Here is an 18,253-nt window from a genome sequence, read left to right on the forward strand (position 1 = left end):
TTCGTTGCAACAGAGCCCTGACTGTAGCATTGCCATTTCTACTCTAAAAATATAAGCCCTCCAAGGAAAAGAAAAAGAGAAAATTAAATATAAATGATTTCAACACTGAACAAAACCTTTGAGAGCGAAAAATAAACACGCTACACGCGAACCACTGCTTCTTATGGAGAAAATATTAAGCAGTTTACACTCCAAACAAAGCCCATAAAGAAACACTCAAGACACAGTTTGACTGTGCGCTCACGTAAATGGGTTAATTTAAATGAAGTTGGCGAAACATGTCAAATCCAGCCGCATCCACCAAGGGCACAGCAGCTTGCGGCATCGCTGAAGCTGTAGTTCTCGACGATGTAGCGCTCTTCTTATTCCATGCGCGTCTCTTTTTGCTGACTGCTTTTCGCATGCTTGCTTTCAAGCGCGCGTCTCGCGCCATCGTGACACGCGGAACAAAGACACCAGGCACGCAAAAGCAAGAAATTCGTGGTTAAAAGAAGCGACTCAATAGCCAAAATATCTACAAGAACGATTAAGAAAAAGGCAGGACGAAAAATACTAGGAAACAAAGAGGAGCGCGAAAAATGACGTGCGTGCAGGCGAAAGCTGACGACGTGAAGGAGCCGAACAACGCGGCCGCGGGGCAGTGTTGCCAGGTCGGACAACACGGCGTAGCCCAAAGCTAGAGAAACTGAAGCCCAAATGTAGCCAAACACAAAATTAGCAAAACAAATTTGTAGCCAAATATAGCCATTGCTATTTTCAGCTTTATCTGTATGTACATTTCACATTCGACTACGGTAACCCCTTTTTGTACAACCCGTCATTTAAAAAAAAAGAAAAAGAAAAAAAGTCTGTGATGCTGTGAAGGTCAACCCTTGACATCTACAACAGTTACATAATGCTTGCCCACAGAACACTTTTTTGTTGGCCCCGGAAACTCAAGTTCCAGCGAATTGCTGCTGAGGGAGAACCTATTGAATGGAATGTCGAACGGAAGCTCAAACAAAGAACTTGGAGGACGCTTGGAGGACAACTGGCCAGAAAGTGTTGTGAGACGTTGATTGAAATGAACTGATCATGATTTATGGTGATAGAAACAGGCATGCTGTTCGAGACTGAAGTAGGGATTATAATTTTAAATTCACAAATGAGATCTTAAAGGCCAGTAAGTGGCGAAGCCTGGCAATGAAATCTTTGTACTTCGGATGTAGTCGATTACTGTAAGTCGGCTGTTATTAAGTACAACATAACTATAGCTTAAAGTTGCAGTTGCTGTGATATTAGAAACTTTCGCTTTATTCTATGCTTCGGAAATCAAAAGCGCACGCATGGCTACGGCAACACGCTGAACTGCGTATCACTTGTAAAATCGTCGTTTCGTTTTCAATCCGATTGGTTTCCCTTTGACTGTTCAAATACCAAAGCAGTTCGGCAGGAAAAAATTAAAACACGTAGCTATTACCGCAAAAGTACTTAGCACTTCGGAAAAAATGAATCGCGTGAATTTTGAATTGCTTGACAGAATACTTTGTCACAATTACGGCCGCACTTCTCGTCTGCCTCCCACTAATGCCGGCGTATAATCACTATCGCGCTCACCTATCACCGCTTTTAGCAAGCTGCCAGTGAAAGACTACATCCTCACTGCAGAACAAAAAATTCCGATAAAAAATGTTTCATGGCATTTTCCGCGTTACTACTTCTTGATTACGTACTCTGACTGGTAAACTTTCTATTGAAATAAAAAATAGGTACCATGAAAATTGGTTCTCAGCTCTTTATTATTCACATTTAAGAGTGGAACGTGATAGCATTCAAAGATCCCTGAGTGCTTCTCACGCTTCCCGGCAACTGCAGCGTATGCAACCATAATCGTTTGCCTGCAAACGCTGGAAGCGAACAATATGCACGAAGGCGAGCTTTCTGGTTCTTTTTTTTTTTCATTCCACTTGCACGGCAAGTGCTGCCGCTGCCGCGGAGGCGACTGCCATCTATCTGTATGGTGTCGTATCGAACCGAGCGGGGCGCGCTGCTCCTACTTGGCAGTAACCGCTTGTCCTCGTTTTTTTTTTTTTCAGTGTCCCCTGTCCTGCTCCACGCTGCATCACTCAGTCTCATGGAAAACCAACTAGCCCAAACCATCGGCCCACTACAAAGACTTCAAACGGAAGCTGGAAAAGGGATTTGTGTTCGGGGTTCCGCGTAGCAAAGATGTTTTCATGTATATTCAAATTACAATTCCACGCTATCATGTCTGTAGGTTGAGTGTAAGTCGTACTTTACGAATTTTCTGAGGCATTTTACTTTGAGAAAAACAATTACTTCATTAATGCATATGCGCCAGCCGAAAGGCCTACGTTGTTCGCGATAATTTTTCTCGCACGGACAATGACGTCGACGCCGGATTTTCTGCGACACGGGGCCCTTAACGCCTGTCGCGTTAAAGTGCATTTCGCATGCAAAGGAAAATGGCAGTAAAAAGCTTACCATGAGAAACTCGGACTAGGTCGAAAACTGCGCCCAGCGCGATACTTCAACCAGACGCCTTCGCCATGGGCACATTGGAGCGTTTCATCTACCCGTGCTTCCATTTTTTCATGTCGGCCCCACGATAGCCCAACCTCATTGCTCTCCGTTTCTCAGCATAGCCATGTTAGTACAGTGTACTGTGAAGCACCCTCCACACCCAGGCCCTTCCCGATGCCCGGCGATTGGGGGTCGGGATAAGACGATGATGAGACGACATTGCTGGAGTAAATTTTAGCACGGTGAAGCACGGTGCAAATTTAAGTGCGTCAAGTATAAAATCATCGGCTCAGAGAACGATGCACTGAGGGGAAGGGGAGCATTTCGCGCGCACACACGCGCTCTGCCGGCTCAGCCAGCTAAAACATAGCATTCAAGATTTGTTTCTACTTTATGAGAGTCACCTCTGGAGCATGGATTAAGGTGCCACACATAGCCCAAACAAAGCCAAGTCGCAGATTTTCAGTAGCCCAAATATAGCCACGTAGCCAACTCGCCCAAGTCGACGCCAAAAATATTTTTTCTGTAGCCCCATTTGGCTATATACAGCCAAATCTGGCAACACTGCCGCGGGGCCGCGGCAGGCGAAGCATGCGTCACGGCCAATCAGAGGGCTGCGCCTCGAGGAGGCGCCCGTTTCACCCAATCAGCAGCTGTCTCGCGACGATTTCTTGCTTGAGAACGGGTGCCGATCGCTCCGCTGCACGAGGGTCTAAGCATGCCATATCGTGCCGAGGGGCGCCAGAATGGAGAGCGGGAAACCAGCTTTCAAACGAGACCAAGATGGCGCCGATCAGTTTGCATCGCGCGGAGCTACGGCAGCTTGAAAATGAGGCAAACCTTCGCGCTTGGCGTTCAATTTCGGCTCACCGGCGTTTCTAAATTGCCGTTTTTTTATACTTTAAGTAGGAATTGAGCCATAATATTTTGTAGAGGCATAGTTGGGACATTAAAGACTTCAAAAACGCAATTTTTGAAAATTGCCATTTTGGACCATTTTTTTGCGATTTCAAGACCCGCGTCCCCCCTTGTGTTGGGGGGACGCGGGTTGCAAGGGTGTTGCTGTGGCATAATGCCACAGCAACACGCTTGCTGTGCCATTGGGGGCCAGAACCAGAACATGCGGAGCAATGCAAGTCCAGCAAGGCACACGCATTGTTTTGGAATGTTTCGAAACAGACGACATAGTAGTGGCTTCACACTTCTTGGTGTTGTGAAAGGCATGCTTAAAGGAGCACCGACACAAAATTTTGAAGTGGACACAACTTCAGACCATTTTGTGTGGCAAATACAGCTCAGAACAAATTTAAAATCAATGTTAAGGTAGGTGTATGCAGCCAATCGCAAAGCGCAACACTTTGCAACATTGACATAACAGACTGGGTCTGTTATGTCAATGGTCAATGGACATACCAGACTGGGTCTGGAAACAACCGAGAAAATGCTACGGCATGAGTTTGTGTAGGCTACCATGCTTCTTGCATGTGCTCTTCTTCTTAGTTGTTGCTCGTAGTGGTATGCTCTTTGTGTCACTGCAACAGTTTTTGTCGTGTCCGTCGGAACATTTCCTGCAGTATCTGCCCGACTGTGCTGCACTAACCACACGCAAGGTTTGAGTACAGCACAATGCCGCATGCACACTGCATTGTTGACTGGTGCCCAACACATTGAGGGTTGGGTATAGTGATGCAGAATTTTCCCCGCCATGAGTGCAAGACACATGATGCGGTTTTGTGCGTGCTCTGTCGTACGACCATTCGCATCAATAGCCACACTCAACACACTCATCAGGTTCTGACAGCATGTCGTGCTGCATTGCACGCCACATGGAGGACCAACTCACTGGATGCGGTTGCACCAGGTCACACAACTGCCACGTTGGTCGGACGGCCACAGCCAATGAGAGCGCTGCTAGCATGTACGTCATGGCCACGAAGCAGACCTCGCGGGATGGGGCCGCCAAGCAAGTTCCTTGCTGCTCCGATCATCCTGGTGCTTTATTTTTTGCTGGTACAGGAAAACTAGTTGTATTGTCATTTATAAGCAACATAAATGTGCAGACGTTGAACTTGTTCACAAATATAGGCTCTTTATTACAAGCTGCGGATGACTGCAAGGTTCGCCAGTCCCGGATTCAAGGGCCAGAGAGCTAGCCCTGTACCGTTTCCCAGAGAATGCCAGCTCACTTGGCTTGCTCGTTCGCTTCTGTCAGCATCGATAGGCAGCAGAAGTGGACCGAGTTTGTGCGCATCACTGGACACTTAAGGCACATTTATAATCAGATGTTATCGGCGCACAGGTTAGCGTCGCTTGCGGCCAGTCATGTCACTTGCATTGCACCACCCGAAATGCCACTCCCTCTATACTTCAACATGCCCACCGTCGGTTGCCGTCTTCGGAGCATGCACAAACGATTCACTAGCTGTGTGCCGCTTTGACCAGCTGTCTGCGACTGCTGGCAAAGCGGCACTGGTGCCATTTTTTCTTCACGCATTGCATCGTGGGTCGGCGCAGTTGGCGTGACTAATGCACGGATGAAGCAAGAACCATCTCAACGACGAGCAAGTCAGAGGATGTTGGTCACGTCCGGTTACATTGGCTGCACCAGTGCATCAACGTATCGATGCGGTTGTACTCAGCAACATGACGTAGTGTGTGCATGCACTCACGCTACGTCGGACTATATTTGGCCCTGCAGAATGAACCCCATTGAAGGGCAGCCATATCTGCTCCCTTAATTTCAAGCCTGCCGGATATAAATTAAACCTAGCGAGCTCAGTGCAGTCCGATCTTCCTCCGAGACTAAGTACCTCCAAGCCTGGTGCTGTTCCGTCTATTTCACCTGTGTTGCATGCTGGGGTGGGGGTATTTTGTAAGAGTCCACCTAGACATTTCTGCCGCTGCTGATTGGATGCAGCTGTATGAGCGAGGAGGAGACAAGCGGCCCTAGCCAATCAGCAGCGGCCGAAATGGACATCCCACTAGGTGGACTCTTACAGAATAACCCCCTCCCCCCCCCCCCCCCTGCTCCAGAATATGCTACATTGCCAAAGCAAGCTCGAGGATGACGATGATGATGATAATGATGATGAGGACACTGCAAAGCATGTGCAGGCGTAGCAAATGAACTTAGCAACACGAAGCTCATGCACCAGTGAGTGCGCACATCACAGTATTGTGTGATCATGCGTCTAGCTGTGTTTACAAACCTAGTGTATCCGCTCATTGCTCTCTGAACCGGTAACTTGGACTGGTCGCCGCAAACAAGACTCCAAATAATCACCTGTCGTGCTTCAAAGCAAATGAGGTTTGTGCTGTGATTACTGAGTCATTAGCTACTTAATAGAGCAGAAAAAAACAAGATAGTAAATTTTTGTCTCAGTACTCTTTAGGTGGTCGCTGTTGGCAGTAAGAGCTTAGAGGCAGCAATTTCAGATTGATATTTCGGATTAAATTGTGAGTTTAGCACACAGTTTTCTTTTTGTGATGATAACCATATTGGCCCCCTAGTGTCAATTACAAAGATAATCTGAATAATTGGGCAACCATGTCACTTCCTCTCTAAACAAAAAATCTTCCTGAACGATAAAAAGAACAGAAAAAAAAGAAGCTTTTTTTGTTACACATGTTCCTTAGCATTGTTGCAAGGTTCATGCAATGTGCCCTCCATAAGATTTGCCCTTGGGCTCTGGTGAAGTGTCGCAACAGTGGCTTTCACTTTGATGGTTCCTTGCGTACTGTCCACAAGGATGGTGACCAACCTTTGTAGCAGCCTCTGCAAGGCGGCCCGAGCTCCTCCTCCAGGCGTCAGGGCTGCCGCCTTCTGCTGCTCCTTCCTGCAGCAGCACAAGCTTGTCTTACACTCACAGAAAAGACGTGCAAACCATGGTAGGTCTGTTCTTCAAGCTGCTATAACAACTCAGCGGTCCAATGCAAGGCTCACATGCCAGCAGGTTTTGAACACACTTTTCTTTTTTATTTATAGGAATAAAAACTGGAGCAAAAGGCTAAATGGCATGAAATATACCTTTCAAATATTGTCATGGCACCATAAGGGGCAGTTGAAAGATAAATGCAGAAAGGATGTGATGAAGGCCTGGTCCCATTTCTGCGTGTGGCACTGCAATTACATTATCACGTATATCATTAAATCTTGAGTACTAGCCGTGCAATTTTGTAATGTAGTTATTTCTCGTAGCAATTAATTAACATTTAGCATTTATATATTTCAGTACCTCTTTGTCTGTAGATGATGTGAGTGCATTGTGGGAAAGGTGAAAAGGTGTCATCAGTGTTATGTGCAGTCAGTATGCTTAAACTGCTGGAATCTCTTCAGCTTCTACTAAAATGTTTCTTGCTGCAATACTATAAATTGTAGTCAGGACAAAGATGTACTCAAAACCAAGTTACTAATGCATCTGTGCAGAATGTGTTTGATTACCAAGTTAACGCTTCCACAACAACAATATGCCGATGCACAGCATATGTGCTTACAATAAATACATTCCGTAAAGGTGAACGACTGGGCCTACAATATCAAACTTTGTAGTAGCACCGTAAAAAGTGCTGCCATGCGTATCAGCCACAACAAAACTGCTGCACGTCCAACCTTCTTCCTTGGAGGCACTTCTATAAAGACTGTTCGGGCCCTTCTCATTCTGGGTGTAGCATTTAGCTGTTCTCTCAACTTTTCCGCATATGTCACCAGCACTGTATGTAAGCACCGGCCCTTTCTTGGGTTTGTGTCCCGTGTCTCCCTTCCCTGATGACCTAAGGTTTTCCGAGCACTCTACACTTCTATCATTCTGTCACGACTTGAGTACTGCTCATCAGCATAGTTCCCGTGCCAAACTCGCAATGCTAACAAACTTAAGCTTGTTCAGCACCGGACAATACGCACCCTTTACTCCCGTCTTTTTGGTTGTCACAAGCTCATGCCAGCCTTCGAGGATTGCCTCAAACCCCTCAAGTAGCACACCCTGCAATACCAACGCAACATTGCACTAGTCTATGCTGCAGGGTGTTTGACGTCTCTCTAAACAGCATTAATCTTTCTTCGGTTCGTCTGAACAAGTGGTCAGCACAGCCTGAGCCCTCATCACGCCTGAATGGCCTGACACCACAACTCTATGATTATATCTGGCATGCAGAGCTTTCTCTCAGACCCCCTGGCGATTTGGATTCTCCTTCCTTGGAACCAGACTTCATTGGCACTCCTGTGTGTTGTGCACCTGTCGAGTGTGTGCGTGTGTGCCGTGCTATGTTATTGAGCAAGTGTGTGTGCACGTGGAGGGGAGGGAAGTGTCTTCTGCATCCTGCGAATTCCTGCTTTAGATGGCTGGTTATCAGATGCTCTAACATACAGGCATCAGCCTTCTTTTTAGTCTAGTGTGCCAAGTTACCACTAAGATTATTATTATTATTATTATTATTATTATTATTATTATTAGAATCATCACTTTGACCACATTGGTTGTGTTGAAGCCAGCGTGACACATAATTGAAAATATTTCTGAAGCTTTGTGGGCTCTCTCTTCTAAAAGGGGTGCCAAAGATGTACGTCTTCTTCATGAAAATAGTGGTGTTGTCTCGAACACTGCTGATGCCTTTGCAGAACATTTCTGTTTGCTATATGATGTGAAATATGCTTCAAGTAACCTTCCTTCTCAGTCTGGCGCAGTGTATGCTAACAGTCAATGAAAACCTCGTTTCCAAGTATATGAAGTGCCTTAAGCTTTGCCTTAAACTTTCCCTTTCTTGTGGTGCTGATGGTATTTCCTTCACAGAGCTTAACCCTTTGAGAAGCTGTCTACACAATTGGGCACAGCAAAAGAGTGCATCAATAGCAAAAGCACTGATGAAAGTAATGATATTTAAAATGTGTTTCATACATCTTGAAACACTTATTATTGGAACTGTGCTGCAATTTTGAATAATGTGCAGAACGTTTTAACAAAATGAGTGGGAAGGTAGACGGCTGGGTGTTGTTACTCTGTGTCAGTATGTTGTATGTAGCGGGTTCACTTCTTTCATTGTTTTTTACAATGTCGTGCACCAGGCATAATTGTCAAGTGGCTGGATAAGTGCTTTTCAAGCTTTTCAAAACACGAAATAGTACATGTTTTCATATTTTGTGTTCCTGTAGTGAGTTTTCGCATGGAGTCAAAATTTTGTAAACTTGACAAAACTCGCTAAACAATTGAAAATTGTTAATATTTGCTGCAGCTGTACACTTTCTACGATTCTGGGGATGCAAGAGATGTGGTGAAAGCAACTTTTCAATCAACAGGATAAAGTGGTGTCTGAAAGGGTTAAGACGTATGGAAGCATACTTGTTCCTCGTTCTCACAAGCATCTTCAATAGTTCCCTAGTCTAGTACCTTTTTTAGCACTCGGAAGGTAGCATGAACATTGCCCATGCACAAATCAGGTGCTAGATGTGCAGTTACTAACTGCCGACCTATATCTATCCTCTTCAGTGTGTCAGGTGTTTGAATCGATATGAGATTCCTCGCTTTCTCTTAGTGCTAAGAGCATTTTAATAAATGAACAGCACGACTTTGTGTGCCGACATTTCAGACTATTTCAGACTGTCAACAGTGTTCACCACTGCATCGACTTCCAAAAAGACATTTTTTTCATTCTCAAACTGGTTCAGAAACAATAAGTACTCTTAAGTGCTTCCAACACTATGACATTAAGTTACATGCACAAAACGCACCATGTGAAATTTCGATACACCCTACGTGATGCCCCACTCCTTAGGATCGATGAAATGAAAGATCTTGGTGTGTACTTCGACAAAATGCTAAGCTTCCCTTCACATAGATAATTACACAACATGTCATTCACGCTCTTGGAATTGCATGCCTTATATTGCATGATTTCCACTCACCTGTTGTGTTTCTGAAATTCTGCTGTGTGCCTTCAACTACTAGAGTATGCCTCTGTAGGAAGGGGTGCAATGAGCAAATCTAATTCTGACCTCATTGAACGCATCCAGAATAAATTGATGTCTATCTTAAAGCACCACTTTTGCCATTCTGGAGACCACAGTTGAGCCTTCTCAAATATACTTCAACTCGCACCTCTAGATTCAAAACTTAATTAATGACACCTTTTGTTCCTGTATAAGGTGGTCCATGACATTATACATTCCTTAAAGCTTCTTGATGATATGCATTTGTTCGTGCCACAAAACTAAACCAGGTAGCATTCCACATTCGTTGCCTGGGCTTGTTACACGACTGTGCTAATAAGACTCGACTCCAAAACATACTTCAGAGTTCATTTCCTGTGTTTTGTGTATCTGTAGATAATCATGTAGGATTAACTCCCTTTTACTTTTCCATGTTTCCTTTTTTCCCTATTTGTTTCTCTATCTTCCATTTTTTTGTCTACTGCATTCATGTTTTCTCTACATTTTGTCTCACATAGTGCTCTTTAAGTGCACCAGTACAAAGGCTCTCCAGCTCTTCCTGGGCACTACAATGAAAATTTGAATGATTGACTATTATCGTAATATAAAATTGTGCTTTTTAAGTATGTACTAGTATACTATTTTAGTGCAGTAGTTTTCGTGCAATTAAAAAAAGGGCATGAATTAAGGAGAGAGAAAATGATAAATGAAAGGTAGGGAGGTTAACCAAGACTGAGCCCGGTTAGCTACCCTACACTGGGGAAAGGGAAAGGAGGACGGAAAGATTAAAAGAATAGAAAGTCCACTGGGGATATCAGTCGGTCACTCAGTCTGGATCACAGACGCCGACTCAATCTGGTATCTTTCCAATATCGCAGCAGCGCTTTTGTGGCCTTTTGTAGCTGCGATATGCGAGGCCATGGTCCCAAGATCTTGTTCAAGGTGAACCAAGATCTTGTTCAAGGTGAACGGCTTTCCATCTAGCTGATTGAGAGCTCTGCAGAGGTCTTGCCTTTCAAAAGATGGGCAGTAGCACATTAGGTGTTCTATGGTTTCCTCGACACCGCAGGCATTGCACTCGGCGCTATCAGCCATTCCAACCAAAAATGCATATGCACTGATGAATGTGACACCGAAACGTAAGCGGCACAGCACTGTTTCCTCATTTCACAGAAGACCTGGTAACAGCCGCAGTTGCATAGAGGGATCGAGGGAATGCAATTGATGTTGAGTGAATTCAGGTGTGTGCCACTTTTCCAATGTCAAAAGAGTGCGCTAGCTTGCCCTAAGTGTTGGGCTGCATCGGTCCGCGATAAAGGTACAGAAACAAGGGTTGCCCCTTCGTGGGCTTTCCTAGCAGCTTCTTCAGCGAAGTCGTTGCCGGAGATACCGCAATGACCAGGCAGCCACTGAAACACGACGTCGTGTCCTTTCATGATCATGTGATGGTGCATTTCTCGTATCTCCGACACGAGTTGTTCACATGACCCGCGACGAAGAGATGACAGAAGACATTGTAAGGCCGCCTTTGAATCGCAGAATATTGCCCACCGATTAGCCGGTTGGTTATTAATATAATCAACGGCACCTTGGAGGGAAACAAGCTCCGAACCGGTCGATGTTGTCAAGTGAGAAATTTTGTATAGGATGCTTAGTGATCGTGATGGTATAACCACTGCGCTGGTGGAGCTGGTCTGAGTGGAAGAACCATCCGTATATATGTGGACTCGATCAAAGTAGAAAGTGTGCAAACAATCCAGAGCTGCTTGCTTCAAGGCCAAGGTAGGCAGGACGGTCTTCTTTCTTATCCCTGGAACCGTAAGACGCACTTGAGGTTGTTTTAAACACCACAAAGCTGAGGTTGAACATGCTGAGGGTGTGAAGCCCGATGGTAAGGAGGCACGATGGATGCTGACCTTGTTGGAGAAGGACGCCTGTGGTCGTCGCTCTGGCATGAATTAAGAAAGTGCAATAATATGCTATGTGCCTGATCATATGCATTGTGCTAATAATTTCTTCTGAGTTTAATAATGGCTGGCTACTGTATGCAGTGTTGTGCAATCAAATAATATGCCGCATCAATTATTGCGTGCCTCGCAGAACAAATTGAATATATCTTTCTCAGTCAAAACATCATAGCAGGCTGAAAACAATAAACTGCAATTTTTTTTTCTGGTGATGAAGTGTATAAATTGTGAAAATAACCTGTTCATATATTTCTTATACTATGCAAATGAGCTGCTCCCATACATTCGAATAAGTGCTTCAATAGTACGACTTGGCAAAGGGCAATGAAAGACTCCTATTAAAACCGTCTAATTTTCAAGCTTGTATTATCTGACGGTATGTCATTTCATTAATGTAAAGAAAGGCAAACTTGATATGTGGAAACCAGTTACAATAGAACATGGCCCTTACACTGTGAAAACGTTTTGTAGCAATACACTCAATGTGAAGGCCTCCGGATGCGGTGTTGATGCATCAAAACAACCTAGAATAACAGAGGTGCTCCATGGGCTAGATTTGGCAGAATCAAGAATTGGGGGGCAACAAGATACAAATTACATACATTGTAGCTATTCTAGTTTTTTTTTTGTGTGTGAATGCTACAGGTGTTTCAATTCTGTTTTGCTGATTTTCTCAGAAGCCACTTTTCACATTTCTCTCATGCACCAACAAGCATAATTATATTGACACGGATGCTTCATCTGTATCTGATTACCATATTTCACCGGCTAAAACATGTTAAACGTTATCGCTCGGTGCAGGATGCGCCTGAATGTATCGGAAGTTTCGCAAATGTTATCGATGGTTCTGTCTGTTGTCGAAGAACCTTGCTAATCTGATTGCATACGCGACACGAATTGTGTTGTACTTTCTGGAAGGCGCGCGGGCACCAGCGAATAGGCTGTAGCTTTCGACGACTGCCATATGCAAACCGACGCGCTTGACCCACAGATGAAATTTTCTACGATTGCCGACATTGCTCGCTGCTATCGTTGCGATTGAGCCGGCACTATTTATTTACCGTCACTACTACATGGCAATATTCCCAACACAGATTTTTTTCAGTTATACATTGCAGGCCTAATTCTTACATAGTTGGCTGTGCAATAAGCTACCAAAAAATGAAATGGTGCAACAGTTTTTGATATATGGCATCGTCGTGCAGGTGTTTGCAAAGCGATCTTGCAGACAGACAACGCGCGAGCGATGATGTCGATATTTTGTACACTATTGTTACTTCAAAAATAACAAACTGTTGCGGCAGGTGTATATTCATTATTCAAACGTGTTTTTTATATCTAAAAGCACATACAGATCACTAACTTATTGTTTCAAGCTTAGTTTACAGCAGGCTGTTTTAGGCCGGACTTTGATGGATGAAGACGGAATAGTCCAGCAACAATGCGCCGCAGCCGAGGAGCGAGCTTCGGCGCGCGTCGGAGCTTGTCTCCAGTGGTTGCGCACCCTTTCCCTCCAGCCGAAGCAAAACGACGCGTTCTCTTGCCAGCGCGCGCCGAAGCTTTCGGCGCATGCCAGTGGTTGGGGCATTACAGTAATCATGGTGGTGCTGCCTTTTTTTTTAATCCTCCGAGTTGCGTTTCCACAGGCAATCTGACTTGACGCTCAACTTGGCTAACTGCAAATTTGTTTTGGGTCAAATTTAATGATTAGTTTTTTCAACAAGATAAGAAAAACCTAATAGGTGGTCGCATCTATCGTTTACCTTCATCATCTGGAAGCGCGTATTACTTAGGCCTAGGTGATTTGCTGCAGAAACTAACATTCTAGCAGAAAAATGTCATTATCATGGGCGATATTAATATTGACCTTTTAGATACATCCAACTCACTATTTATTCACTATGTTAAATGCCTAACTGGGTTTAATAATAATAATAATAATTTATTTCTGCCTCAAGAAATACAGACAAGGGAGCTGCAGAAAAGGCTGTCCTAAACGGCTTGACTTGGCCGCAGCCCCGAAATACAAAGCAGCAGCGACAGACACTCTCATCGCAGACATAGCAGCTTCATATAACAATATAACAAGAACATAAGAAGACCAAACAAAATCTTATCTGCACTTACATGTGCACAAAACAAATTACTTCGTCAGGCACCAATTGAAGCCATAGCGCTGGATTGACAGGGACATGAAAGTCGACAGGACGTGCGCTACAGTCCCTGTCAATCCAGTGCTACAACTTCGATTGATGCAACGAACCAACTAGCCCAAAAATCTGCGCTCCTGTACTTTGTCAGAAGTGTAATTACACTTATTTAAGAGAATCGTCAAATAACATGCATCAAATAATAGCACGAATGACAAAGAATAATGGACACAATAAAAATAGAAAAAATAGAACAAAGAAAACATCCCATATTAAGCTTAACCACAACCAGGTATCAAAACCTAATTACTCTTCCAACTCACTGTCCCACAAATAAATAGGGCACACTTATCGACCACATATTATCTAATTTTCTTACTACAGTGCAGTCCACTTGCAGCGATACCGCACATAACAACATATCAGTTATAATAATGAGCCAACTTAAGAGTGTCGATTCATACATTAGGGCTATAAGAAAAAAAAAACATACATAACGATATGTTATTCATCGTATATTGGATATAGCGATCAAAACCTTGTCTTCAGGATGGCATTATTTATGCAGCATAATCGTGAAATTTGCATTCCTAATTTCTGCTTAAACGAATGATGCCGAGGCAGTGTGACACGTGTGCCTACGCACATTTGTATCTGCCACCATTCATCATCATCATCAGCCTGGTTACGCTCACTGCAGGGCAAAGGCCTCTTCCATACGTCTCCAACTACCCCAGTCATGTACTAATTGTGGCCATGTTGTCCCTGCAAACTTCTTAATCTCATCCGCCCACCTAACTTTCTGCCGCCCTCTGCTATGCTTCCCTTCCCTTGGAATCCAGTCCGTAACCCTTAATGACCATTGCTTATCTTCCCTCCTAATTACATGTCCTGCCCATGCCCATTTCTTTTTTCTTGATTTCAACTAAGATGTCATTAACTCGCGTTTGTTCCCTCAGCCAGTCTGCTCTTTTCTTATCCCTTAATGTTACACCCATCATTCTTCTTTCCATAGTTCGTTGCGTCGTCCTCAATTTAAATAGAACACTTTTTGTAAGCCACCGCGCAGTGAATTCCGCCCGACCGCCACAATATGACGCTAGCCACCTCACATCCACGCACAACTGAGCTGCGCGTGAGGAGAAAAAAAAAAAAATGGGAAGCGAAGCGGCCCCCACCCACTTCTGAGCGAGCGCGAAAATGCACTGCGGAAGCAGCAGTGGACCGCCCAGTTGACAGAAGACGGTGCCGACAAAGCGGAATGTTGTATTGCTTAAGATGAAGCTGCAAATTTTGGAAGGCCCAATGTGTGAGCTCACACAGAAGCACTGCCATCATGCCGGCTGCAACCAGGGGCCATGCCCGTCAATGGGAAAGGAGGGCTTTGTGTGCCTGGGCGAAATTAGGTGTGCTGGCAATGCTGTAAAAAATAATGGAAAGTATTGAACTGTTTCTTAGGTCAATTCAATCGTAATGCCGTAAGAGTTCTGACACAATCGGGGGACCTTCTCCTTGACAATCCCTTGCACATTGCGAACTCCTTCATTAATTTCTTTTGTACAGATAATCAAGGGTGCCGATGACCAACTGACCCAGACTTACCCCATGTGCCTGATAACTTCTTCCTCTTGCGACACCTGATGACATATTCATAGTCATTTCCAGTCTAGAAAATACAGGGCCAGGTCTTGATAGCTTCAGCCCATCTCTCATAAAGATGATAGCATACTTAATAGACAGTTTTAGTACTGCGTCATGATGATACAAATGCAGCACGCAAGTGCTTTGCGGAACGTAGGAGCGTGTGTCGCGCTAGAGTTTTTAGTACAGCGAAATGCCTATCTACGTAAGAGGGCGAGAGTTAGAGGCCGGGCACGTCGGAGTGCATTGGCCGCGTCCTCCAGTATGTCGAACCGTTGGTCGAACTAGATGCTGTTGATCTTGCTAATGTGACGTAACGTCTGGGTGCGTTCCCGCTTCGTCGAACTATATTTCGGCCTTTAAGAGACTCTACCTTTAATACGGATGAAATGCACGAGTCATATCGAGAAAAATAAAAACTGAGTACTTGCTTTCTGAGGCTGGCATGGTCATTTGCGACGAACTGCGCCAAAAGCAGGTCGAGCCTTTCGCGCAAACAGCACACACTGAACACTTTCTCAAAAACAAAGTTCCTATATTTATTATGCATTCCCACCGCGCAGGATCCAGGAATGGCTTCTGCGCGTTCACTTCACACAGCAAAGCCAAATCGTAGGCCATTGAAGAGTACAGCCTTTTGGTGGTCGCCTTTGACGCCGCCATTTTGCGAAACTTCGTCTCGCGCTCTCCCGAACAAACGAGAACCACGAGAGCAGCACGCAAGGCTCCCTATGTACGCACGCAAGAATCGGATGCGTGCGTACGCAGCGGCCGCGTACGCATCACGTACCGTTCGTGTTGCGTTCTGCACATGCGCACTTTCTGGAACGCAGCGATCTTACGTACGCAACGGCATTGTGTACGCTACGTAAGCAGTACTAAAACTGTCTAATATCTGGAATATTCTGTCACACAGTGAACCTTATCTTTAAGAAAGAAATTTATCCATTGAAGTTTTTTGGAAAAGGCCAAAATAAACCCTGCTTTCAAGAAGGGAGACAACCATCTAACATCTAACTACCACCCTATTGCTATACTTTCGTATTTTAGTAAAATTGGCAAAAAAACTAATAGTTATACATTTATCAAGTTATTTGTCAAAATTTCATATCCTACCACCAAATCAATTTGGGTTTATGGAGGGATACTCAACTGATTTAGCATCAATATTTCTAACATAATATTTGGCGGGCAATTGACACTGGAAATTTTGCTGGTGTGCTACTTATTGATCTTTCTAAAACATCTGCTATATTAGACTCTATTGGCATAACTAACATGGCACTGCAATTATTATGTAACTATTTGAGAGATAGAGAATATACTGTATCAATATCTACCACTTACTCACACCCTAAAACAACTAATATTGGTGTACCGCCAGGTTTTATATGAGGACTTCTCTTGTTTTTCATATACACTAATGACCTCTCACAGCTCCTAATGTCCTCCGATTGTATCCTTTTCTCTGATCACACTACCAGTTTTTCCTCAGACAAAGTCTTCCTTTATTAATGTGCAAGCTAACCATGACACGGCAAACATTGTAACCTGGTGCCGGCTAGACAGACAATACATTAATACTACAAAATTCAGCATCGTCATTTTCTCAGCCAAACAAAAGCTTCTCTCAGGGTCTCCATTGCTAACCTTTGCGTCTAGCACACTTCATCCTACTGACAGTGTACTGTTTCTTGGCGTCACATCAGATAAATACCGAAAACTTCGTGACCATGTTGTATCCTTAACAAAGAAGGCAGCATATGAGATTGCAATATTAATTAAAGTTTGCAATTTCTTTAATCTGAAGACACTCATCTCCTTCTACTACACTTTTACTCACACGTACGTTAATTATCGCATATCATCATGGGACAGCACATATCCCACACAATTATCCCCACTGCAGCATGCCCAAAGTCGAGCAATTCGCATCATAACATGTAGCAGCTACACATCAGAGGCATCCCCATTGCTCAGGTCTAAGAGTATTTTATCATTACAGAAAGTGAATAAATACTCACTTGGAATACTTGTTCATAAATCTGTGAACAGAAAGCTCCCATTCCCTGTAATTACTAACAGCCAGTATACACGCTCCACATCTACCCGATTCGCTTCTACCAACAGCTATTACCTTACTAATCTTAATCTTACTAAAAATTTTTGAGCCACACTATTTAGGAACTCATTACCATGTCATATTAGGATACTGTCACATTTTACACATTTAAATCAAAGCTCCATAAATGTTTTCACTCAATATAACGATTGTATTGTTAACATTATATTGTTACAGTGCGTCAACGGCAGTGGAGCAGCAGCATAGGGTATGGCAGCTGGCCGCAGGGGCACATGGATAACCCTTTCGTATTCATCGTGCAGATAGCCGCAACTCTGCTGCTGATAGCCGCAGGTCACGGCCCCGATGAAACACCAAGCCTCCAGATGGACAACACGCAGGCTGCGCATCCGCTTCCGTACCACTACACCACCGAGCCAGTCCCGCTGGCATTGCACAGCAACAGCCCGCACTATCGACATACTTCTTCGACCACTCCGAGCGCCAGTCCAGGGTTCAACTCGACGTTGGTGGTGCATCAATCGCTTCGTGCTATAAGAAGGGGCGACACATTTCCGCGGGCCATAGGGCACGGCAGCTGGCCGCAGGGGCACATGGACAACCCTTTTGTATTCATCGAGCAGGTAAGAAAGCATTTTAAAGATTGCATGCAATCGAACGAGCTTTGTTTAGTTGTGCTGCCGTGCCCTGGGCTGCTGTGCGAACTAATCTTTGACATGGTGGATCTCGTCAAATTATTGCTACTACCTGGAGATATCGAAACAAACCCGGGTCAACAACAACAAATCCTGAAGGATTTAAAAGAAATTAAGGAACAGCGTTTAACCGCAATAGGCAAGAAACTCGAGCAACCCTAGACAAAAAGATTTCGTCTTGCGCGAAGAAGGTAACTAAACTAGAGAAAGTCGTTTCAACGCTCGAACTAAGACTACACGACCTTGAAAACTGCTCCAGACGATCCAATCTAATT

At 44.3% G+C, this 18,253-nt stretch overlaps 1 protein-coding gene across 9 annotated transcripts in view; it reads right to left on the bottom strand.

Moving 5' to 3' along the window:
- The window catches only part of LOC135918099 (uncharacterized), a 703,603-nt gene that overhangs the window by 490,268 nt on the left and 195,082 nt on the right, over positions 1–18,253 (bottom strand). For all 9 annotated transcript variants that reach the window (XM_065451754.2, XM_065451756.2, XM_065451757.2 and 6 more), the window contains one exon: positions 6,285–6,359. In XM_065451754.2, coding sequence (XP_065307826.2) covers positions 6,285–6,359 — 75 coding nt within the window. The remainder of the gene's footprint in view (positions 1–6,284; positions 6,360–18,253) is intronic.

The sequence above is a fragment of the Dermacentor albipictus genome, chromosome 3 (assembly GCF_038994185.2).
Source record: "Dermacentor albipictus isolate Rhodes 1998 colony chromosome 3, USDA_Dalb.pri_finalv2, whole genome shotgun sequence".
Taxonomy (NCBI): domain Eukaryota; kingdom Metazoa; phylum Arthropoda; class Arachnida; order Ixodida; family Ixodidae; genus Dermacentor; species Dermacentor albipictus.